The 26,297-nt window shown below is 42.5% G+C and overlaps 1 protein-coding gene across 2 annotated transcripts in view; it reads left to right on the forward strand.

The window, feature by feature from the left end:
• Positions 1–26,297, forward strand: part of PMM2 (phosphomannomutase 2) — a 265,695-nt gene that overhangs the window by 187,429 nt on the left and 51,969 nt on the right. For both annotated transcript variants that reach the window (XM_044089603.1, XM_044089602.1), the window contains exon 7: positions 9,901–10,016. In XM_044089603.1, coding sequence (XP_043945538.1) covers positions 9,901–10,016 — 116 coding nt within the window. The remainder of the gene's footprint in view (positions 1–9,900; positions 10,017–26,297) is intronic.

Genomic DNA, 26,297 nt, shown 5'->3' on the forward strand with positions numbered 1-26,297 from the left:
GTAAAAGAATTTGGTATACTGGCCAACAGGTTGTCGCCTTGGCAGGCAACTCCCTTAAGTCAGGAATACTGCTATAGAGAAGGGCATCTATCGTTATGGTTTATGGTAGGTTCTTACACAACTAATTTTTGGCCGATGTCTGCTGTCAGCCAACATCAGGCTTACCGCACACCTCCGGTAGTAAAAGAATTTGGTATACTGGCCAACAGGTTGTCGCCTTGGCAGGCAACTCCCTTAAGTCAGGAATACTGCTATAGAGAAGGGCATCTATCGTTATGGTTTATGGTAGGTTCTTACACAACTAATTTTTCCTTTGAGATTACATGCTGGCTGTTGAACGCTTATTTGAAAAGCAAATGCAGATTTAACTTGGGCGTAATAGTATAGACTAACCAAGGGATTGGCTACACTCAGAATATACTCAAAGTACTCAGGATTTAGTGAATGGTCTTAGTTTGATGATGCATACTTCATTTTGCACACTAGGAGACATTTTTAATGATGCCTGAGAGGAAGCATTGCTATAGAACATACCAGATAGCCAAGCACCACACCATATCAAGAGCAAGTTTTATGCTCTTAAAGGACCATGGTTATTCATCATGTTGATCTCTCACTCACCAGTAAAGGTCCAGTTAGCAACTGATCAGTGATGAATTAAGAGAAATGTTAGTTCTGATCAGTGATGAGGCCCACTGAAAACTGTGGATCCTATTTGACCAACAGCTTATTTCTTTTGTCTTCCACCTGATATAAGAATGGTCTTATGTCTGTCACATGCAGCTCTAAATGTCACTTTTTGACGCTACCACTTCTTCAAGAAGGCAGTTGTAATCAATCACCATACTTTCTTTAAAAAATACTTCCTTGTGTATTGCTTACATACACTCTTTGTATATTCTAATTGTACCCTCTCATCGTTGTATATTTCTTTCTGAATTCTTCTGAGGTACATTCATGTTTCATATCAACCTATTCTTCCTTGTAAATAATTGTATGTTTTAGCTTGGGTAGCCTTCATGTGCTTACTAAGTAAGTGATTTGACTGTTTTCTTCCGGGTATTATTTCCATGAAAATGCATTTCCTCGATGGAGATAAATTTAAGTGGTTGTGACATTTGAGTTTTGTGTAGCTGCTATTTTTACTCTTGCAAGGTACTTTTGCTTTCCCTGCAGTTGTGCAACCATAGTTAAGGGAAAGAGTATGTGGTGCTGGGTTTGCTTGTCTGCAAAAAAATGCCACCAAGTGTCATTAGCTTATTACTTTTACTGAATTAATTTTCATTCATTAAGGACTGAAGTTTTCATTCTGTAGGTTTATGTATCATAGTGAATCCATTTAGCTCTAGTAGCCTTTATTTCTATATCTTCTGATGTAGTCTGTGCATCATTGTCTCTCTCGTGTGTCCCTGTACTTCTTGGCAAAAATAGGCCACTACAAAGTGAACACACAGGTATCCAGATGAAGTCATGCCACTGTCTTGATGCCTGCTCATGTGTGAGCCAGCACTTCATCTTTATTGCTTTGTCATGCTGGTTCCTTATCTTCATATCATCTTAGTTGCCCCAAGAGTTTTTTTTTCTTTTTTTTTTGTTACTGTTGCTTTCTGTCCAGCTCTGCCTTCTTTTTGCATTCAGATATAGCAGACATGTTTTTAATGAGTAATCAAAGTTTGCAAATTTAACAGTTTATAAACCCTGCTTCACATTTTTATCTTATCAATAAAGATGCAGACTTCTCTTTCAAGACCTTCTACTCCAAATTTCATGCTCTTCATCTTTCTTGGAGACCATGCTATGCAGTGTGGATGATGTCTGTGGTAAAGTGTTTTGCTCCCCTTACCTGCATCATAACCAGCCTTAATTGGTCCTATCCAGCCAGCTTTGGACTTTATACAAAGAACCTATTTTCCAGTGTGCCTAGTGGCATTCTGTGTCACTTTACACAGAAACAATGTCACCTTTAATAAGCCCACTGTGACCTGGGATCCAGCTAGAGTTTGTGTAGTAACAAGCCTTTGTCCTCCCTTCTGTCTGCACTTTGTGAACTGGGTCTGGCCTCTTGGAGCAGTGCTGGTTTTGGCACAGTGTTGTTGAAGTGCCCTTGTCCTTTCCAGCTGAATATATGCACCTTGGTAACTTGAATATAAAGACTTGCTGACTCGAGCATAACAGTAAAATTTTGAGAGGGGCTGCTACAGTGGGTGAGGCTCTGTCTTGCTCCCCTCCTTTTAAGTATCTTGCAATATTATTGAATCAGGAAGCTGCCTTTTTTATGCCTTCTCCACTATTGTAGCATGAGAGACTGATTGACAACGCCCTTGAAAGCCAGAAACATATAGAGGCTGGCTCCTCACATATTTAGGTCTGCTTACCCAAGGCCACCTACATCTATAATAGCACTGTACTTCACAGGTTTCCCTGTTCTATCTCTTCCATATTCTTCTGCTCCCTCTAACGTCTTAACCTGTAACCCTCGGATTCCTCTTCTTACTGCTGGCTATACTTCCCTCTTAAAGTGTCTATACTTACCCCTTTCTGGGCTTCTCTGATTTTCTTGCACATATCTGAGCTGTAGCTTGGCCCACTCCATTTGACCTCACTACGCTGGAGCTTACTCTGCTCCTCTACCCTACCCCCACTCCCACCCACCCCCACTTACATTATACTTATACTTCCTGTCGCTCCACCCATTCTTCTCCTTAACCAATAGCACAACTCATATCATTAACAACCCCCCTACTTCTTGCCCACCAAATTTCCACCCTTAACACAAAAACATTTTCCACTACTTCATATGCCATAAACAGCCAACAACAGTCCTAAATTCATTATGAGTCACAAACTAAAACTCTTATCTCTTGCCCTTACTACTTTACTATTCTTATTATCCCATCACAATTCACCACCCCCACACCCAATTAAATATAGCTCCACCAACATTTGCAACACTCGCTACACCTTTACAACCTAAACCATATCCAACTCCAACTGCAAACAGTAATATATCATCTCCTTGCTTTATCACAGTGTGGAGATATCCATCCCAATCTAGGCCCAAAATACCTGCTAAAAAGCACTCAATCCTCTAAAAACAAGGATCTGTTTCTCATAATTAATGCATGAAGCCTCTGCAACACAATTACTGAATTCTATTCCTGGCTGTGTCACCATTCCCCAGACGTAGTAGCAATAACCGAAACCTGGCTAAAAACACATATATCTGACACTAAAATCCTCCCTTCAAGATGCAGCATTCTTCTTAATGATAGACCCAACAAAAAGGGTGGAGGTGTAGCCTTGATTTATTGAGACTCCTTAACAATAGCAATCCATCCCAAACCTGTCCCTTAAGTAACATTGAGATCCTACTTGCATCCCTTCACATAAATCCTAATAAATAACTGTATTGCTGTTATTTACATTCCCCAGGTCAAAACACCCCCCCCCCCTTTTGGAAGATTTCCTATGCTGGACAAACCAAAATATATCTTGGGGAAACTATTATTCTTGCTGATACTAACATTAATTGGCAAAACGTAACCTCCAAAGCTCCTGCTACCAGCATTAACCTACATATTCACACAGCTTAGCACAAAGCCTACTTGTGCTTTAAATACCCAAGCAGAATCTACATTAGTCTGGATTCTAGTATCTCACCCCTACTGTTACTCCAACACTGGCACCCTCCCCAACACCTTGAATGACCACCTACCTGTCTTCACCCATAGAACCGATGTACAAATCCCCAAACCTCACTCATACAGAACCTCCAGGAACCTTGCCCATTTTGATCAAAACATATTCATCAGTATCCTAGAAGCTCAAAACTGGTCCCCAATAAAAACCCTACTCTTGGATGATGCTGTAGAGTATTTCAAAAAAATATTTCTAAGTACACTAAATAGCTTAGCTCCGCTTTGCACCAAATGAACAAAGCTTAACCATGTCCACTGGCTAACAAAACAAGCTAAATATTCCCTCTTCTCTAGAGACAGGGATGGAAAGAATGGCAAAAATGTAGATCTCAAGCAAATGAATAAATGTATAGACATCTTCGTAATACAGCAAAAAAAAACTATTTCTCCACACAACTAACCACCCAAAAACAATTCTGGAAATATATATCCTCTCTGCTTAATCCAGGAAACATTCAGAATCCATCACCCTCTCCCGACAAAGACTCTCACCAGATTGCTCAAATGTTTAACACCTATTTCATTGGTACTATACAAAAATTAGTCAAGGATTCCTCTACAAAAAGCAATCCTAACTCCCAAAATACCACACAAATGGACCACATATCTACTTCTATTCACACTAGGGTTACCACCGACAGTAACCCATCTAATCCCTCCTAACTTCAACCAGTACCTACATCCACAATTCTTAAAATGCTAATCAAACTAAAGCACTGCTCACTCTCCACTGACAATTTACCACCTCAATACTTACAACTTGCAGCCAAAGCAATAGCTTAACCTGTAAGTATTCTTATTAATCGTTCAGTCTCTGAATCTTATGTTCCCCAACTGTGGAGAAGGTCTTAACTCCAAAGGTGGTAATATACACAATCTCTCAAATTATCGATCCATCTCCATACTCTCCCTACGATCAAAAATCTTAGAAAAGTGCATACAAACCCAACTACTAAGTCACCTCAACAATAAACTGGTAGCTCCCACTCAACATAGATTCCATTCTGGGCATAGCACAACCACAGCTTTACTCTTCTTCACTGATTGCTGGCCTATCAACTTCAGTACTTCTATCAGACCTAACAAAGGCTTTCAACACAATATTACACCCCAAGTTATTACAAAAATTAGAAAAACTAGGATGCTTCCAAAGCGTGTTAACTTGGTTCTCCACCTACCAAAATAGACAAAAAATCTGGTAAATGGCAAAACCTACAATCATAGTGTCTAGTCAATAATACAGGAGTCCCACAAGGATCCATTTTAGGACTCCTACTTTTTGACGTATTCATTAATGATCTTAATAAAGCCTCCCAACAAAGCACACTTATCCAATATGCTGATGATTCAACTATCATCTCCTCCGACAATTTCACTAACCTCCATAAGATCACACAAGATGCATTCACATCCTTGGAAACTTTGCTAAATGATCTTGAACCCCCCCCCCCAAAAAAAAACTAAATTATTACTTTTTTCATCTAAACCTCCAGCTGCAGAATTCAAGATTTTTTCACATAACAATACAGAACTTGAACAGGTGAAAACTTCTAGAAATCACTATTGATGACAAACTCTCTTTCAAAGAACACATTCTCAATACAATAAAAAAAAACACTTCAAACTTGGCAAACTGTACTGGCAAAAACTCTACTTAGATAAACAAATAAAAATAAAACTAGCTAGCACTCTACTTATCCCTTCTGTATGGAAGTCCCATTTTCACAAACCTCCACACATCTCGCAGTAACGAACTACAATCCTGTTACTATAAGATAGCAAAATTTGCCTCCAGCATGCCAAACCACTCATATCACTGTAAAGCCATTGCAAACTTGTCTTGGACTGAATTTCAGCCTGATCTCTATTACACTCAGTTAACCCTCACCCACAAGCTAATATTTAAACCTAATAACTGCCCTGCACTCCAATCTAACTTGCACACATACACCCCAACTAAAATCCTCCGATCTTCTAATAAGCAACTTTTAAATGTAATCAAACCCAACGAAAGAGCTGGACAATGCCTATATTCCTATAACACTGACATATGGAATGATCTCCCATCCTACATTACTCAACTAGACTTCCTAAAAGCCTTTAAAGCTGTACTCAAAACCCACTATCTAAATAATCCCACCTGCACCTGTGAAATACAGTGCAAGTCTCCTTAATCCTACACATCTAACTACTCAGAGCCTACTTTTTAAACCTCTGTTATATTGACTCTTTCTTCTTCTCATTACTAATTTTTCTACCTATAACAGTCTGATTTTATATTTATGAGTAAATTCTTCTGACTGGAAAAGTATTTTGCTTTGTATCTTTGTATTTTACTTTGCATTCTCTGAATGAAAAGTATTTACTTTGCATCTTTACAGTATGATAATATCTGTGTACTTCAAATTCACATAATCCAACACCCCTGTCTTATGTTAATGTTTATATATTCTCTGTATTAACTTTGTATTTTTTTCTGTGGAATAGTTGAATATTGTGAAGCTTTTCTGCCCGAGCCCCCACTGAAAATAGATTTCTGACCCACTGGACTTTCCGGTCAACAAATGTCAATAAATAAATAAATGTTTGAGTGCTGAGTGCACCATTGCTTTGTAAAAGAAACTTGCTGACAGACAAATCTAATGTAGAATCCGTTGTCAGATATGTACTTTCACTGCCGAGTGCTCATTTAAATGTGCTAGAAGATGATGACTCAACCCCTGTTTTAGATGACCTGTTTCTGCAACTGGAGTGTCAATTATAACAGTGGTATTATCAGGCTTTTTATATGCAAGATCATTAATGCTGGATACTGGGACTGAGGCATCATGGGTTAGGTTTGTGCAAGTTGTGTCTGTCATACATTTCTGCTGAAGGCCTTGCTTTACATGAAGTAGAGGACTATTTGCCATCTGCCAGAGAAGTGGATGCTTGAAGACTTCAGTAACACTAGAGATGTCACCACGGGTGTGAAGAGCTGGGCTAAGGAAAGCTTGGAATTTCCTTCCAGTTAGCATCTATTAATAAAGTTATTTTGCATTTCAAAATTAGACATTCTGTTGTCCATAGTAGCAGTGTAATCTGGTTTCTGAGGGGACAGTTTGAGTGGTTACCTGTGTGTCTTCTTTTGGGTAATTCTGCCTATGGAAGTCTATAAATACATTCATTATCTATCATTTCCAAGAGCTTCTCTTTAGAAATACAGCATTTTATCAAAATTTAAAACTCTTCCTGTGGTTGTGTGACCTCAGAGGTTATGTTAAGTAAGCAGGCGCAGGTGGTGAAGCTCCCTACACTGGGAATTTGGAGGAAATGTCCTCAACTTCAGCCAGAGCTCCTAATTTAATGTTATTTTATATCAGGTCATCAGATTTTATTTTTATTTATTTTATGTCAGGTTTCAGTGAAGTGGTTAGTGATGGAAGACAGAGTTGACGAATGATACCGTATCTAATATTTATGAACACTCAGTGTTTGACTAATTTCAGAGTGTTACCCAATAATTCAGAGTATTTTCTGTTACACGATGGCAAGACATGGTTTCTCACAGCAGGGTTTAAATAATGAGGATATTACAAATGACAGGGGAGTCTTAAAGATGCAGAGCCAGCCTGATGTTCTTTTTGTTGGGGGGGTGGGGGGGTCTGGCACATGTAAAGCCTTATCGGCTCATGAGGTGTCATGAGTAGATACCAGGCCTCATACTGTATTCTTTAGCACCTTGAATGAGAAGTGTGCATAACTCAGACACCAAAGTACTAATAGAGGAACCTGAAGAAGTACACCTAATGGAGATAGTTGTAGCTACTTAAGGTAGCCCAGTAAGCCCAGCTGTATATCATACATACACAGCATTGATATGTGTGAGGTCGCAGTAGGTTCACAAGTTGTGTACATTTACTGAACTGCTAGGCAGTGGACAGTATTTGAGTATTAGATCATTAACTTTGTGGAAGAGAAACTGTTTGTCATTCAGCCAGTCACTGGCAAAATTGCTTAGTTACTTGTTGGATAGCAGATAAGCATAAACAAAGAGCATGACATTCTGTAAATTTGAGTCACCCTCAACCAACTGACACTTTTACCCTGACAAATTGATGTGCCTTTAGTGATCAGCTCTTGGTTGTTGTATGTCAGTGCAATTGATGTACAGCATATTGCACTACCATGTTGTGGAACAGGAACATCTTGAGTAGTGGAGAATTTAGTCATGTGAAGAACACCTCAGTTGGTGCAAAATATTCAGATTGCTCTACTTGAATCAGCACCTCCTGAAAAGTGCAAAAGAAGAAAATATCCCAGGGAAACTGTGTTTCACAGGGAGTAAGCATAGCCAAAAGGTACAGAAAGTGAGAGTAATAAGATTTCTAAGTGTCTGGTCGAAATATTATAGTGACAGACTGAAGTCTGTATTGCAAGTGCCAGTACAGTGATTTGATAAATTATGATCCACAGTTCCTCCATCAGACTGGTGGAGGTGACACATTTAAACAGCGATAAAACTATGGGCTGGATTCAATAAAGCCTACACTAAGTGTACACTGTTCTGGAGAACAGACAACACAGACATAACCCACACCTTCTTCCTCCTAAATTTAGATTTCCTACTGATATTTTTGCTGCTTTAAATATTGACAGTGATTCATAAAGGTTACCACAAAGTGTAGACTATATGTACATTTAGCACAATCGTTCTGAGTGACTAGAAAACACAAAGTGATAAAAATGTTATAGAATACATATGGTGTACACTTAGTGTAGGCTTTATTGAATCTCGGGGTATGTCTTTACCATAATGTGAACAAGATCCAGATTTAGTTGCTGACTCTGTCTTTGGTATCTGGGCAAAATAAAGTCAGGGTATTTCTTGAGCAATTAACCTGGGGATTGAGGCTTTAGTGTTTGTTTGTTTATACTATCACTGAAACAGTAAAAGAGCAATATGATGACCAAAGATACATAGGAAATTGTGTGAATACTGCAGTTCTGGAACTGTCTTGCTTAACCTTGAACACCTAGAAGAAAACTGAGGAAATAACTCCCATGATCTAATCATAGTACTTATCCCAGCAATGGAGACTGTTTACTGATGCCTTCAGGTGACTCTTTCAACATGATTATATAGTAGAGGTGTATGATTAGGAAAGGTGACATTGAGGCTGTGTTGGACAGTGAAGAGAAATTTGTTGCTGAAAAATGAGCTTGTGTCAAATATCAGCAATCTGATGCTGCATGTGTGGTTTAAACCAATGAGGACTCCAGTAGGTGCTTTCATAGTAATACAGTACTAAAGATATCATAATACATTTAAGTCCATACTGGTTGCTTCCTGCTGCACAGCAGAGTTTTAATGCAAGTCTGTACCTGAGCTTAGGAATTTTAATACCACCTCATCTCATAATATGTGATACTCAGGATTTTTTTTCATGCAGTTCTGTGTGAATGCTATAGGTGTCTACGATACCATGAAGTAGGTTACTCCACACCCTCCCAAGGTAAGTACATTTTTGTGCTTAGTAGTACAAGAGCAAACACAGTTCATATGTTCTGCTGTGGCAGCAATGTGATCCTTACAGGTGTTCCATAGACTGTTTGTATTTTTTGTTCATGTCCCCTACTGACCATTGAGCCCCCACCCCCCGATACTTAATTAGTGCATTCATTTCTCCAGGGCTGAGATCCTTATTACTAATTCATTGATGTTGGACTAAGAGTACATGAATTGGACACCACAAGAGGTGATTTCATATGCCTGGCATTTCTTTTTCTATTTTCGTCCCTGACATTTGCCTGCACTTAGCCTTCAACATCATGCAGTGGGCCTTGACAAGGTGCATCACTTGTGTCTGTGGCTGATGCCACCTCCATAGACAGCCACTGACTGCGATCATGTATGTCTGAATATATTCTGATTGCACTTAGGATTCTGGAATATTGTGTGCACTCAGATCATCCACACCTAACCATCCTCCTTGAAGGGGGCAAGCATCACTCCTATCCTTCCTCATCTTTACAGCTGCTTCAGTGCCTATATCATTCAGTCAAGCACAGCACACCAGGGCTCTTTGTGGAGCTTTAATCCTGTATACAACAATATTGTCCTTTCCTTTAGACAAAATCTTGAAGGCCATCATTCCTAACCAGGTGTATGGATGCTACATATTTGTCTCTGACTTCCTCTCCTGTGTTTTTCTTCCCACAGGAGGACAAATAAGTTTTGATGTTTTTCCTGAAGGATGGGACAAAAGGTATTGCCTGAAACACGTAGAGGAAGATGGACTCAAAACCATCCATTTCTTTGGAGATAAAACCATGCCAGTAAGTTACTAATATATTTGCAAGATAATCAATCCTGTCTTATCTCTGTTCATTTTTGATGAGCGTTATTACTTGGCATTTTCTGCTTTGCTATCTATGTTACTAATCCATGAAAAGATCTACTGTTGTGTAGCTACCATATTTTCACAGTTTTGCCCACCTGTACAAGGAAGGAAAACCGATAAGATGCTGTATTTACTGTAACAGCCAGACATTTTTTGAGCAGTAATATGTGTTTGTTAGACTGCTGAGTAAGAAATAGCTGACTGGATTTATAAAGCAGTAAAATTCTGTGCAGGGAGCTATGGGTAAACATCCTGAATTGGGGGTGGGGTGGGGGGTGTAGTTCACATCTGTTTAATTTGCTGTTTTTCTCAAACAATTATATTGTCAGTGGTGATAGGTAAGGACTGTGTAAATGCGATTATGATCTTGGGGAATTTATTTTATGATAATTTTTTTAATAGTACTGTTTGTCAAACTTGCATTCATTTTTCTGTGTTGTGTGCCTTGATTAATTTTCTTTACAAGAAACATTTGCCTATTAAGGCAGGATTTATGTCATGCTAGAATAACGCATGTACTTAATTCATAACTATACATGTCTTTAAACTATTGATGTAGACTCACAAGTTTATTTACCTCCTTAACACATTGTCAAAGTTACTAAAATTCTCCTAAAAAAATGGCATAGGTATAGATACTAGCACAAAAATGAAATAAAAGTTCTCACACTGTTTATGCAAGCCTTGGGTACATATACTGTCCAGAACCCCGAAGCCTGCATAAAGCAACCATCCCCCTAACTCCAGTCTACACATAATCTACTAAAAATAAATAAGTAAATGAAACAGAACTGAAATAAAGAAACAGCCTACATTTTCAATTCACTCCAGTGTTCATAGGTAGGTACTAGGCTATCGGCCCAAGGGCCTAAGTAAGACTAGCCAACAAGGTTCCCTGGCTTACACCACCCAAGAAAGTTATTTTCCTGTGCCCGTGTTGAGCAGAGCCACAGAAGTGATCCCCAGGGTGTATTTCCTATTTCCCATACACTTATCAAGATTTTTCTTGAGTGCTAATGGGGAACTTTGCTTGTCATAGATGGGTAACTTGTTCCAGAGTATGGGATATCTCTGGGACAGGAATCTATCCCTCCAGCATGTCCTGTTTATTGTGGTGACAAGGTTTTAGGTCCCTAGAGTGTGTCCAACAGGTCTGGGTTTGACATAGCTTTATATGTTAGGCAGAGATCACCTCAGAGTAGGTGATATGCTACAGAGTAAAGCTGGAGTTTTTTGAGATGGTCAGTGTAGGGCATATGTTTGAGGCCAGTAATCCTCTTTGTGAGGTACTTCTGTGGCCTTTCCAGCAGCTGCAGATGTCTTGTGAGGTACATTCCAAAAGGGGCATTGTACTCTATAATGGGTCTAATGAGTGTCGAGTAGAGGGGAACAATTACCTCTTTTTTTTCCTAGATGAGAACCCTTTTGTGATGAGGTGTGCCATGTAGAAGGATTTCCTGACTACTGCGGTGATGTGATTATCAAAGGAGAGACTACTGTCCACCTGGGTCCCCAGGTCTCTTATCGTAAATTTGGCTTTAAAGTAGACTGCCGCCTATGTGATAGTTCATGGGTGCAGAGTTTTTACCAAAGGGGATGACAATGCACTTTTTGGCATTGAGCTTCAGGCCATGGCTCTGACACCAGACATATGTCTCAGTGAGGCCCTTCTGTAGGATGTCCACGTCATTTGGAGACTCAACTATGGCTCCTAGTTTGTCGTCATCTTTGAACTTCGTTAACCAAAGGCCTTCTGTGTTAGCCTGTACTCCAGGGAAGTAGATACCAAACAGGAGAGGTCCCAGGACTGAACCCTGTGGTACTCCACTTGTCACTGGTTTGAAGTCAGATTTGGAGTCTGCAACTTTTACAGTGTGGGTTCTGTCAGTGAGCCAGTTGGCAACCCATCTTGTGACGTAGGGATTTATACCTAGTTTAGTGAGTTTAGCTATAATTCCAGAATGGGGGGATGGTGTCAAAAGCCTTGGCAAGGTCAGGATAGGCTGTGTGAACCACCTTACCCTCATCTGCAGCTTTGGTGACTGCCTCAAAAGTCGATCAGGTTCAGTAGGCATGATCTGCCTTTCCCAAACCTGAACTGGGTGGGGTCCAGAGTTTGGAGGTTACCAATGTCTTTGTTTAATAGTTGTATGATAATACATTCCATGGCCTTACAGACCAGGCTAGTCAGGCTAATAGGGCAATAGTTCCCAGGATCAGTGGTGGCTCCCCCTTTGTGGAGTGAGATAACTGTTGCTGTGCGACATTCAGTGGGTGCAAAATCTGATGTGAGACTATGATTGAACATGGTGCTTAGGTGGGGGAGACAGTTCATTCTGATGTTCGTGTAAAACGCACCTGGGATGTTGTTCAGTCCCATGGATGCTGTGTTTTTGGCTTTACGGAGTGCAGCTTTTACCTGCATAGTTGTGATTACAGGGACTCTGCATTCTTCCTGTATAGTTATGGGCCCTGGGGGGTAAAGTTAGCACTGAACCTGTCTGCCAGGACGTTGGCAATATCAGCTGGTTCTGTAATTTTCATGCCGTTGTGCTGTAACTCCGAGCAGATCTGGGTGTTGCCATTGAGATTCTTGACATAGCTATAGAATGCATTGTGGTTGTCACTAGAATCAGTGGCAATTTTGTTTTCATAGCTAGCTTTGGAGGATCTTATAAGGGATCTAAGCTTCTTACTGAGGCTGACCAGGAACTCCTCCACTCATGGGATTTTACTCTCTTTTGCAACAGTTTCTTCATTCTGTTGTAGAGGTTGTTTATGGCAGGGGACCACCAGATTGGCTTCCTTTTTTTGGAGGATAGTGTCTTGGTTCTGTTTGGGATAGCACGATCCATGCACTTGTATAAATGCTTATTGAGTTCATCTGTGTATGATTCAGCAGTCATAACTGTATTATCCATCTGCATGGGTGTCATGAAGTTCCCCACTTCTGTCTTAAGCATGAAGTTGGCTTTGGAGAAATTTTTTACCATGATTATCTTAATGGGGGTGGGATGTAGATATCTAGGGTGATTAGCTTATGATCAGATCTGACCAACAAGGAGTTGACTTTAGGTGTGGAACACCGGTCACTTATGTTGGTAATGACTAGGTCTAGGATATTGTTGCCCCTGGTGGGGGTGTGGATAAGTTGATCCGTAATGACTAGGTCTAGGATATTGTTGCCCCTGGTGGGGGTGTGGATAAGTTGATCCAGGACATTGGAATTTATGAATTCCAGAAAGTGTTGAGTGAAGGAGTTGGTACTTTTCACAATTAATGGTGGGGTAGGTGAAATTGCCCGTTATTAGGGTGTTTGGTTGAACCCTAATATTTTCCAGTATATCAAGAAAAGAGGAGTAGGAATCCTGGGGCATTGTGGGGATTTGTAGCAAGCTACAATTTGGATTGCAGTTTTGCCCAGAGGTAGTTGCACTTGGATAACCTCGGATGCATTATGCTGAGCAACTAGCCTGGAGGTGTGGATATCTTTAATGAATATGAACACACCTCAGCGTGGAAAAAAAATCGCACCCTGCGCACACAAAATACATAGACACAATCCCCTCCCCTAAACAACATTGCTCTCCTATGTTTGCCACCTAAAAATGACATTTATTCATGCTGGAATAAAAAAGTTAAAATAAAACAATAAAAAGGAAAATAGTATGTTGACTACAATTGGGAAACTACATTACCAGCAAAACAGGCCCAGTTCTCCTTATCTTATCCCTTTGTATAGATTGCTGCACCACTTCCATCATTCCATTTTTCCTTCCTAATAGACTGTACATAGGTACTTCCATGCCCCACACTCTCTTGTCACTGGCCCATGTTTTTGCGATTCCATCAGTGTCTACCTTCCATTTCTAAATCACTGCTTGAAGTTTCACCATTGTGTTGTACCGTTTTTTGCTCTACAGAATAATACTACAATGCAATGCTTGGAGTTGCATTTATTTGCTCCGCACATGTTTTCTGCATCCATTTCTTGTACCTTCTGTCTAGTGCATGAATGTCTACCCACCCACCGTGTTTCTGCAGCACACTGTGACATTCTTCCATCTTGCTGTCATGATTTAAAGGAACAATCATTGAGCTTTACCTTTCCAGTGTAGCACTAAACCCTACTGTCCCTTCCATGGAGGGGACCAAAGGTATACAGAAGGATCATGTTCATCAGAAGCACAGATATAATGTAGAAATACGAAATTCAGCAAAAGTAATCTGCATTGCTTATTGACTTTAGTCAGATAAAATGCAAATTCAAAGTTATGCACAGTTGTAAAGTTTCCAAATAGGAAGCCAAAGGGAGACTTATGGGAGGAAGACTAAAGAAAAGATGCACTGAAGAGTAACAGAACAAGAAGCAGAGATGTTAAATTTGTTAACGTAACAGCAGCCTGCCTTGAAAGAAAATAGTAACTGAGGAAAGGTTAAGGAGTGTTCAGTGATAAGCAGTTTTTGCTATTGGAAATAAGTGGACTGAGTGAAGTACAGAACGGTGTCAGTTGTTATCTTTTATATAAACAGTTCTGCTGTGTATTGTGCATTTACCTGTACTGTATATGGTTAAGCCTAAGTACTGAGTAAAAATCAAAAGCTGCCCTTTTTATTAGAGGATTTGAAGTTCTGGCACTTGTACAATCAGGATAGTTTACCCAGAATTCATATACCACTCTTTTTTGATTACAGAAGATATTTAGATCTGAATTCTTCTATGGTGCAGATGTTTCCACTGTTAGAAGGAAGGTTGTTCCAATATAAAAAACAAGCTGTTTGTATAAGCACCATTATATAAAACCACAAAATAAATATACGGTCCTCAAGGCTCAAAAAACACCATAAGCACCACACCGGAATCAAATGAAGAGAGAATTTATTCTAAACTGAAGAATGTTCTGCACTTCCATCCCACCAAGTACACTCTGAGACGACTTCAGAACAAAAAAATACAAGCAGTACAAGCATTTTATAAGCCCAACAATCATTCAGTTCAATTATTCAGTTATTAAAAAAATTAAAAATGAACAAACTTAATTAAGGTAGATAAGCCTGTAAAAAGATGCAACCAAATACTTCTAACTATAAAGTGTGAATAAAAGCCTTGTAAAATCATTTTTATACAATGACTCCCCATTAATATTCAAAAAAGTGCACTCTGATTGGCCAGCCCAACCAGCGTGCCCGTTGTAAATCCCACAATATACCAACAGAAAAAGGTCCAGTCACCTGGACTTCTTTCCATTGGTATATTGTTTAAATTTTATTTTTATTTCTTAAAAAAATAAAATCTTTATCCCCAACTCCGGACGTACCAAAGAGGCAGCTTGGACAAAATACTAGGGAAGCCAGGTACGTTATTTAAAATTAAGCACACATACCTGATATCCCTTGTATTTCTTCCATGCAGTCTCTCTCCTACCCCTAAACTGCCCTAAAGTTTCTTTTTTAATTAAAAAAAAAAAAAAAAAAAAAAAAAAGAAAGAAAACAAAAACTGAGCAACGGAGACGTTCTTTTCTCCGTTGCTTCCGTTTCAAAGCATTGCTGTACTGGGTATGAGTGGGAACGCAAGCCCCATACGCAGTACATCAGTACAAGTAAGCAGTATACCACCAGCCGTGGAAGAACAGTAATGCGTTGTTATACAAAGACATTATTTAAGAAAAGTATTTTTTTCTTAAATAATGTCATTGTATAATAGCAATAACAGACTCTGTGGTTGTGATATATTGAAATTTACCCACGGTTGGCTTTATTTAATCACTCGGGCTTCATCATCGTGATTAAACCACACCAACCTTGGGTAAATCTTCAGTATACCATACCATGTCAACAGTTATTGCTTAATTAAAGATATATAAAGGTGAATTCTACACCTAAAAGACACCAAAAAAATGTTTTTTAATGGAACCGTATAAAATCTAGCCTTTGGAAATTAAAAAATTGTTAATTATTTATAGATCCAAAGCTCTCTTCTTTAGCACAGGTGATTAAGAATAGTCATTGAGACCTGGTGCAATATTTGCTTTTAACTTAATCATCCAGTACCATTCTCTGAGTTCTGTCTGTAGCTCCCACCACCCCTCCCCTTGTACTTTGTGGCACAACTTCTAGAATACCAAATTTTAATTTTATGTGACCCTGACATGTGAGGGTGTGTTTATAAAGGGCGTTATTCATATTGCCCTTAGCAATAGCATAAAGATGTTCATAAATTCTAAATCTAAATTTTCTTTCAGTTTTGCTCACGTAAAAACTATTGCATGTTTGGCAAACTGAAATGTGTATCACTCCTCTAGTATTGCAATTGCATTTTTTTTAGTTTAATATTGTGTCCAAACCCCTCAAGGTAGATTGTATCTGTATCTAAAATGAAAGGGCATTTTTTTACAGCTGCCACATCTAGTTGTGCCCTTAAAAGTCAAAGAGGGTTGTAGTGTAGTGTGTTCCATAAGATATTTGATATTTCTTCCTGTTTTATAGACAAAACCGGAGTGTGTCCCAAAAGGTCAAATATCTCCAAATTACCTCTGAAAATGTTCCAATTCTTTGTTAAAATCACTGTTTTTTCTCTTTCCGTATGGTATGACCAAACTCATATTGAACTTAAGACCATTATCTTCAATATTAGGGAGGGTAGCAAAATTCCCACTGCACAAAAGTGGTTTATACTTTGTCCCCCATCCTTCCAGTATCTCCTTAGTAATAGATGTTAACAATTTGTTTGGATAACCTCTTGACTTAAACATTTCAGTTATGGAATTTAATTCAATGTTAAACATATCCCTATTTTAACACATCCTGGCTGCTCTAACCAGCTGCCCTTTGAATGTTTTTTCTTATTGTGTCCAGATGACAACTCTGGAAATCCAGATAACTGTTGGAAAAAGCCTCCTTTCTAAATATTCTGGAGGTGAATGTTCTGTTCTCTATCTTTCAAAATAGTTATTGAATTAAATTCCTTAATCTTTGCACACAAAACTAAACTACAACCCCCCTTGACTTTTAAGGGCACAACTGGATGTGGCAGCTGTAAAGAATGCCCTTTCATTTTAGATACAGATACGATCCACCCTGAGGGGTTTAGACACGATATTAAACTAAAAAAAGGCAATTGTAACACTAGAGAATGGTACTGGATAAATAGGTTCAAAGCAAATATTGCACCAGGTCTCAATGACTGTATTTCTTTATTACCTGTGCTAAAGAAGAGAGCTTTGGATCTATAAATAATTAACAATTTTTTAATTTCCAAAGGCTAGATTTTATACGGTTCCATTAAAAAACATTTTTTTGGTGTCTTTTAGGTGTAGAATTCACCTTTATATATCTTTAATTAAGCAATAACTGTTGACATGGTATGGTATACTGAAGATTTACCCAAGGTTGGTGTGGTTTAATCACGATGATGAAGCCCGAGTGATTAAATAAAGCCAACCGTGGGTAAATTTCAATATATCACAACCACAGAGTCTGTTATTGCTATTATACAATGACATTATTTAAGAAAAAAATACTTTTCTTAAATAATGTCTTTGTATAACAACGCATTACTGTTCTTCCACGGCTGGTGGTATACTGCTTACTTGTACTGATGTACTGCGTATGGGGCTTGCGTTCCCACTCATACCCAGTACAGCAAGCAATGCTTTGAAACGGAAGCAACGGAGAAAAGAACGTCTCCGTTGCTCAGTTTTTGTTTTCTTTCTTTTTTTTTTTTTTAACCCCCCTTGACTTTTAAGGGCACAACTGGATGTGGCAGCTGTAAAGAATGCCCTTTCATTTTAGATACAGATACGATCCACCCTGAGGGGTTTAGACACAATATTAAACTAAAAAAAAGGCAATTGTAACACTAGAGGAGTGATCTACATTTCAGTTTGTCAAACGTGCAATAGTTTTTACGTGGGCAAAACTGAGAAAATTTAGATCTAGAATTTATGAACATCTTTATGCTATTGCTATGGGCAGTATGAATAATGCCCTTTATGAACACACACTCGCATGTCAGGGTCACATAAAATTCAAATTTGGTATTCTAGAAGTTGTGCCACAAAGTACAAGGGGAGGGTGGTGGGAGTTACAGATAGACCTCAGAGAATGGTACTGGATAAATAGGTTCAAAGCAAATATTGCACCAGGTCTCAATGACTGTATTTCTTTATTACCTGTGCTAAAGAAAAGAGCTTTGGATCTTTAAATAATTAACAATTTATTAATTTCCAAAAGCTCGATGTTATGCGGTTCCATTAAAAAACATTTTTTGTGTCTTTTAGGTGTATAATTCACCTTTATAGATCTTTAATAATGATTTTATAATGGTTTTATTCACATTTTATATTTAGAAGTATTTGGTTGTGTCTTTTTACAGGCTTAATATCTAACTTTATTAAGTTTGTTAATTTTTAATGTTTTTTTTTATAATTGAATAATTGAATTGAATGATTGATGGGCTTATAAAATGTTTGTACTGCTTTTATTTGTTTGATGTTCATTGTGTTACCCTGTTGCAGTCATCACACTTGGGTTATCCTGTCGTCAAGCGGTCTCGCAGTCGGTCCGAATTCCAAAGTCTTGGTCTGGCATCGGTTGCTGTCACTTCTTCCCTGACGTCAGTGCGCCAGGGGTATACAAGAGGCATCCGACGCCATTTTCTTCAGTCTTTCGTGCCACGCAGTGCCTGAAGCAGAAGCAGTTCGCAAGTGCCGGTCGGCCGACACCTGAGATTTTCGAATCGAATTTCAGTCCGAAGTCTTCAAAGCTAAGTACCCCGTTGGGGAACCTTTTCTTGCCTCAATCCGATGTCAGAAAAAGTTCACAATTACATTTCTTGTGGGAAGCAAATACCTCATAAGGACTTTCATTCTTATTGTATACCTTGCCTAGGCCCAGACCACGACGTCACTGGTTATTGGTTTTGTGCTAGGTTCAATAAGCGAACTATAAAGCGACGCTTTGATTTCGCACGACACTACTTCGGTAGGAAATGTAATTACATTATGCCGTCGGAGCAACCGTCTACCGGCGTGCATAAAAAATGCAAAGATAAAGACAGGCAGCCTAGATCCAAGCCAGACTCCGAAGCCTCGGCTGGGCTGGTCGCCGGTTCTCCGGTTTTCAGTGAGGCGCCTACACAGCCCCTGGCGACCGCAGAATTGCAACCCCAGACCGCTTCGGATTCTCAAGCAGAGAGTTCTAGGCTGACGCAGCCATTTTCTTTAGGCCCTACCGACAACATTGCAGAAGGAGAAGCCGGTGCTGTGGAAACACCTTCGGTTACAGAAGGTGTCTTCCGACCGACTACTCTCACCATAAAATCTTATGCTAAGCTTAAGACTCCTCTAAAACCAAAAAAGACTGCACATCAGTCTACAGTTCAAGGCCCCCTGCCTAAGAAACAGATGCTTAAAATGGCTGAAGATTTGATTTCTTTAATCAGGGTTCCCAATCCCCCCCCAGACAAAAGGCCTAGACAAGAGGAGGATTATGCATCCTCTGATCAAGTGTCTATTTCCTCAGGCTACGCTGAGGAACAGGATTACTCCTTTCCCCCTTATGAGGATTCTGATGCTTTAGATCCCATTCCCTCAGCTTCTCCCCCTGAAGACTATTCCTTTGGGGAAACCTTACATACCATGAGGGAACATTTCCACTGGGAAGGTCAGGACTACTCTGATTCAAAGAAAAGGCTCGAAGAGTTTCTTTTACTCCCCCAGCACAGACCACTTGCTATCCCTCCAGTTTTAGACATTGTGGATGATGTTTACTTAGAATCTAGTCTAAATCCAGATTCTCTGCCTTCTATGGCTAAAATTCCTGTACCCACTGAAAGGGACTCCAAAGCACTAGATAGGTGGGGGAAGAAGGTTTACACCTCAGCTACTCTAGCTATGAGAGCACTAAATTGTCAATTTCACATGCTGAAATACCAGCAATTCCTAATGTCTCAAATAAAACAAAAGATGAGCATGCACCCACAACAGTCCGAATTCAAGGAAATGCAGGATCTGTTGCATGCAGCTGAACAGGTGGGCAAACATACTTTACAATGTGGATTTGATTCCTTGGAAGCTTACTGTAGAGCAGCTGTTACTGGGTCTGTTATACGTAGGCATGCTTGGTTAAAGGAACAAACTCTGCCTGATCATGTTAAAGCAAAGTTACTAGATGCACCCTTACAGCAGGATGTCTTATTTGGAGTTAAAGCAGAAGAGGTTTTAAAGAAAATGGAGGATAAGGCAAAATCTATGCAGACGGTCAAAGATTTCATCTGAAGTAGGATATTCATTTGTCTGCAACCTGTGGGTTATGGATCCGATATCGGATCCGAACCGGCATGGTTTTCCAGCTATGGATCCAAGCTCTCAGCTCCTCCCCTCACCCATAATGCCCTGCTCTACCCTCATGACCTCAGATCTCGTTTGCCGCGCTGGTGACTGGATTTGGGTACATAGCTCTCAGCTAAGTGGATTTTGTTTCTTGTAAAAATCAGAGAATTTTTTGGTTTTTTGAGTGTTTCTGAGTGAAAGTTTAGGTTTCCCTTTGTTATAAGTGTATTTTGACTTTATTTGAGTTAAATTAAGTAATTTTTATTCCCTCCCCTCGCTGTTGCGTAGAGTGTGTGTGTAGGCCTGTGTGTCCTTTTATTTTAAGTTACTTTCTGTAGCTTTAGTGAATTATAGATTATGGCTGACCAGCCTAAATCTATTTTTTCGAAATGCTCCGAGTGTGGCCATAAGCTCTCACCGGCTGATGGCCACACTCGGTGTGTTAAGTGTCTCGGGGTTGAACACCTCACATCTGGTTGTTCCATTTGTGCAGGGTTCAACCCCAGGGCACTGAGGGAGCGGAGGTCCAAGCTGGTCTTGGCGGGTCTTTTACCGCCAGACTCGGCTCCGGCCTCCGCTCCTTCGGGGACTGCTGTGGCTACAGTTGTTCCCCCTGTGGCACCCCCTCCTGCTCCTGGGACTCAAACTCCCGCTTCTGGAGAGGAGAGGGATGCTACTAAAAAGGACCGGAGGGAGAAGCACCACAAGCGGCGGGCGAGACCTCTGTTTCGCCCCGCCAGCCAGGCTTCTCCCGGCTCCTGTCGGTTCGGTCTCCTCCTTCTCGGCTCCGGTCCCCTGTGTGCTTTTCACGGGTCCTGAGGAGGAGGAGACCCGATCTCCGTCGAGGCTATCGAGGAGGCACTCCAGGCCTACCTCGGTAGCCTCTTCGAGATCTACCCATAGCCTTTCTGATGCTGATCTGGACCGGATGATGAGAAGGTTCATCCAGGCCCAGATGCAGATGGGAGTGCTCTTGCCTCCCCTCCGGGAGCTCAACACCCTTTTAAGCCTATTGCTCCTTCTCCGACCCGCTATCCGGGTTCGAGCAGCTGGAGCCGAGCAGCTTCGGGCGGGGTGGGTCGGCGCCGATAGTACTGGTACCGGATCCGACCCTGCCCTCGAGTGCGTCGGACCCGATCTCGGAGCCTGGATCCGAGCCGGATCCGGGGATCAGTGCTCGCCGGCGCCGTCTGTGTCGGGCGCACTGTCCCCGGATCCGAGTGCTTGGCGCCGGCTCCGATCCACTCTTCGGATCCGAGGGGAGCCGATTGTCGGATCCTTTGGTCGAGGTCGGCTCCCTTCGGCTTTTGATGTAGTGGAGAGGGCTCTGTTGAGGGTCTCCGGACCCCGGCACTTGTTTGGCTCCGTCCAGCTCCCTCTGCACTGGGCCAGGCTTCCACCATCCGGCCCCTGGGACAGCCCGTTTCTGTGCCCCAAGTTGCTCCTATGGAGCAAATTGCTGCTGCGAGGACTCCTCTGACAGCCCCCAGAGGAGGTCCCTCGAAGCATACGCAAAAGGAGGCACATTGACTCCCCGAGTCTCTCACAGAAGACACGGACTTGGAGGAAGGGAAGGCTCCCCACGGTCACCCCGAGGATGTCTCCTTTGGAGACATCATGGAAATGCTCCGTATAAGGGGGTGGTCTGCCCCAAGTCTTCCTCGGACGAGTCCGTGTTCTTGGAGGCATTCAAGCGGGCCCGTCTACCTCTTGGGTGTCCCCTGCCGACCCCTGGTGGACCTTATTACCACCAGGGCGTGGAAGGAACCGGACACCGTGGAGCCAATTCCCAAAAGACCGGATAGGATCCTTAGTCCGCCATCCGACCGGACCCATTGGAGTAAGGGGCCTCCGGTAGATGCCATGTTGACGGCGGCCACAAAGAGGGAACTGGCTCAGGAGAGTCCTCAGTCCACCCACCGAGCAAGGAGTCTCGGATGATGGACCGCTTGGGGAAGCGGATGTTCAGTTCGCCGCCCTTCTCAGTAAGGGCGCTGAACTATTTGGCACATGTTATTCGGATGCAGCGAGATCTTATTAAGGAATACGCTGCATCCCCTGAGTCCATTTCGGAGGAGGACAGAGTTCTGCACTCCACCCGTATGGCCACTCTTAGGTCAGTTACAAATGCTTCTATGCGGCTACTCTCCCATGCAACGGAGGGCGCCGCTAGAGCTGCGAGGACAGGACTGGTCACTAGGCGTCAGGCCTGGCTCCGTCACTGCATTTTTCTGAGCCCTTCAAGGCGTCGTTTGCACGCCTTTGATGGTTCTGCTCTGTTTGGCAAGACCGTTCGCGACGCTGACCCAGAGCGAAAGGACGGAAGACGCTGTCTGCCGTCGCAATCCGTTTGTCTGCACCCCAGAGGCCGTATTCTAGGAACCAAAAGGGTCAGAAGAAGATGTGGTTCGAAGTCGCAGCAGTCCCAGCCTGCTCCGGACAACCAGTCCTTCCGTGGCAGAGGAGGACAGGGAGTGCGCCGCCCTAGGGGCAGTGGGGCTCCCAGAAACTTGGGTCCAGGGAACCTTTCTCTGAGCGGCCGCGCAGCAACCCTGAGGGGTTGCCCGACTGCTCTACTCTGGAGGCAGTCGGGGGACGTTTTTCGGGGCACCTAGCGGCATGGGAGTCCATAACATCGGACCGCTGGGTTCTCCAAATCATATCCAGGGGATATCGCATTCCTTTCCTTCACCTTCCAAAGTTGAAGTCCCTCCCAGACGTCCCACCCGGTCAACGGGAGGCCGCTTTGGCAGAAATTGGCCATCTGCTAAAGAAAGGAGCCATCCAGCCCGTTCCCCCAGACCAGATCGGATCGGATCAGGGTTCTACTCCAGATTCTTTTTAGTGCCAAAAAAGACGGGGGAACTAAGACCAATCCTAGACCTCTCTCTCTTGAATCTGGCAGTCCCCAAAGAAAAATTCCGAATGGTCACTCTGCAATCTATTCTCCCCCTTCTGGGAGAAAATCACTGGATGTGCTCGATAGAGCTCAAGGACGCGTACTACCACATCCTGATGGACAGGCGCTCCAGGAGGTTTCTCCGCTTCCGGCTGGGAGCCAGTCACTACCAGTTCCGGGTCCTTCCCTTTGGTCTCACCACAGCCCCCAGGGTGTTCACCAAAGTACTAGCAGTGGTAGCGGCCCACCTGAGGCTTCAGGGGTGCAGGTCTTTCCCTACCTGGACGACTGGCTTCTTACGCCCCAACAAGGCATCTACTTCTCTTGGCGAGACTCCTTTCTCCATCTTGCTCCCTTTCTGGGCATCACAATAAATACAAAAAGTCCAACCTGGCCACACAGCTCTTAGATTTTATAGGGGCCAGGCTAGACACAAGGAGTTCTGAGCCTTCCTCACTGCGGACAGAGTTCTAAATCTGCAGCTCCAGGTGCGGGCCATTCTCCAGTCAAGTTCTGTTCCAGCGGAGTTGGTCCTGAGGGCCCTAGGGTCCATGGCTTCGGCTATAGCACTTCTTCCTCTTGCCAGGCTCAATATGCGCATTCTACAGTGGACGCTCTTAGTTCAGTGGTCATACCTTGCTCTCCCCATGCATCATCCCATAGCGATCAGCAAGGCTTGCAAGCGGTCCCTCTTGTGGTGGCTCCACTCTCCGGATCTCCACAAAGGCCGCCCATTTTGTGCTTCTCCCCCCCTCGCCACGGTGACCACGGACGCCTCCCGCCTCGGGTGGGGGCACTTTGGGCGGACAGTCCAAGGCACGTGGAACGATTCAGAGACCTTACTGCATATCAATGTTCTAGAGATGAGAGCAGTGCTCTTAGCGTTGCTAGCACTTCAGGACTTTCTTCCCTTGGGAACAATTGCGATTCAATCGGACAACATGTCTGTTGTCTGGTACATCAACAAGCAAGGGGGAACAAGGTCTTACCCTCTTTGTCGAGAGGCCATGAGAGTTTGGGAATGGGCAATCTCCACCAATCGCTTTCTAATAGCAACGCACATTCGGTCGGTCCAACATCCTAGCGGACAAGCTCATTCGCACCATTCTGACCCCTTACGAGTGGTCTCTCAATTGTCAAGTAGCGGAACGCATATTCGCACGGTGGGGAACCCTTCATGCGATCTTTTGCTTCTCCCTCAAACACCAAGTGCGACAGTTTTTCGCTCTAATACCTCCTCCCGGAGGTACCCCAAGAGGCAGCTCTGGTGCATGCTTGGCCACCCGGTCTTCTGTATGCCTATCCACCCTTGCCTCTGATGCTGCAAGTTCTTCAGAAAGCCTCTCGGGTGGGTTGCAGAATGATTCTCATTGCTCCATTCTGGCCTCGACAGATCTGGTTCCCCTTCCTAAGGTCTCACTCGGTGAATCCTCCTTGGATTCTAGATCCCATCCCGGATCTGATATCCCATCCATCCTGCATTCCTACTCCGAACCTGGACAACCTGAAGCTGACCGCTTGGCTGCTCCAGTTCCACTCTTGATAAGGACTCGGTATTTCTTCACCTGTAAAGGCTATTTTGGTGGCGGCTCATAAACCATCCACTAGAAAGGTTTACGAAGCAAATGGAAGCGTTTCTCTGTGTGGGCGAGCGGCAAGGCCTGAATCCCTTCACGGTTCCTCTCCCTTTAGTGCTTGACTTTCTAACCACTCTCTTTAACGATGGTGCCAGCAGTTCCACAGTCAAAGTTCAACTGGCGGCAATTTCTCACTATCACATTGGCCATGACTCTAATCCTCTTATGTCAGCCAAATTGTGTAAAATATTTCTTAAAGGTACTTTTCTTCTCAGGCCCCTATAAAACAAGCAGTGCCCCCTTGGGACCTTTCTTTGGTCCTACAGGCCTTGACTGCTCCTCCCTTCGAGCCAGCGGCTACGCTGGATCTCAAATTCTTGTCCTACAAGACAGCCTTTTGGTAGCCATTACATCAGCCAAGAGAGTTTCTGAACTTCAAGCTTTATCAGCTAAACCTCCTTACTTGGTTTTTCATCCGGACCGTGTCTCCCTCAGGACCAACCCGTCCTTTCTTCCTAAAATCGCTTCTGAAGCAAACATCAATCAATCCATTAACCTCCCTGTTTCCTTCCCTAAATATGAAAACAAAGGTGAATATAAGCTACATTCACTAGATGTTCACAGGCAACTTAGATTTTATCTGAACAGGACAGCTGGTCATAGGCAATCCGACCAGCTGTTTATTTCCTTTGCAAAATTCAATTTGGGCAAGCCAATCTCTAAAGTTTCTCTGTCCCGCTGGATTTCACAGTGCATTTTATTGGCTTATCAAGCTTCAGGAAGGCCCGTACCGGAAGGTGTTCATGCCCATTCAACCCGGTCAGTATCTACCTCGGCAGCCTTCAAGGCTAGGATTCCTCTAGATGATATTTGTGCAGCAGCCACGTGGGCTTCATCTCATACGTTTATTTCCCACTATAAGTTGGATCTTGCATCTAGGGGTAGAGCATCCTTTGGCTCCTTGGTGCTCGAATATCCTTCCATGATGGCCGCCCAAGATTCAGGTAGCTGGGGACTCTGTCCCACAGGTTGCAGACAAATGAATATCCTACTTCAGATTTAGAAGTTATGTACTCACCATAACGTTCCATCTGAGTAGGTGTATTCATTTGTCTGCAACCATCCCGCCCTCCTATCCCCCTGGCCTTTCAGTTTCCTGCATATTCCTTGTTACCCTTTTTAGGGTATTGTTGCTTTGGCAAACTCGATCTGAGGTCATGAGGGTAGAGCAGGGCATTATGGGTGAGGGGAGGAGCTGAGAGCTTGGATCCATAGCTGGAAAACCATGCCGGTTCGGATCCGATATCGGATCCATAACCCACAGGTTGCAGACAAATGAATACACCTACTCAGATGGAACGTTATGGTGAGTACATAACTTCTAATTACAGGTACAACCCCCACGCTT

The sequence above is a fragment of the Protopterus annectens genome, chromosome 12.part0 (assembly GCF_019279795.1).
Source record: "Protopterus annectens isolate FY-2018-M chromosome 12.part0, PAN1.0, whole genome shotgun sequence".
NCBI lineage: Eukaryota > Metazoa > Chordata > Ceratodontiformes > Protopteridae > Protopterus > Protopterus annectens.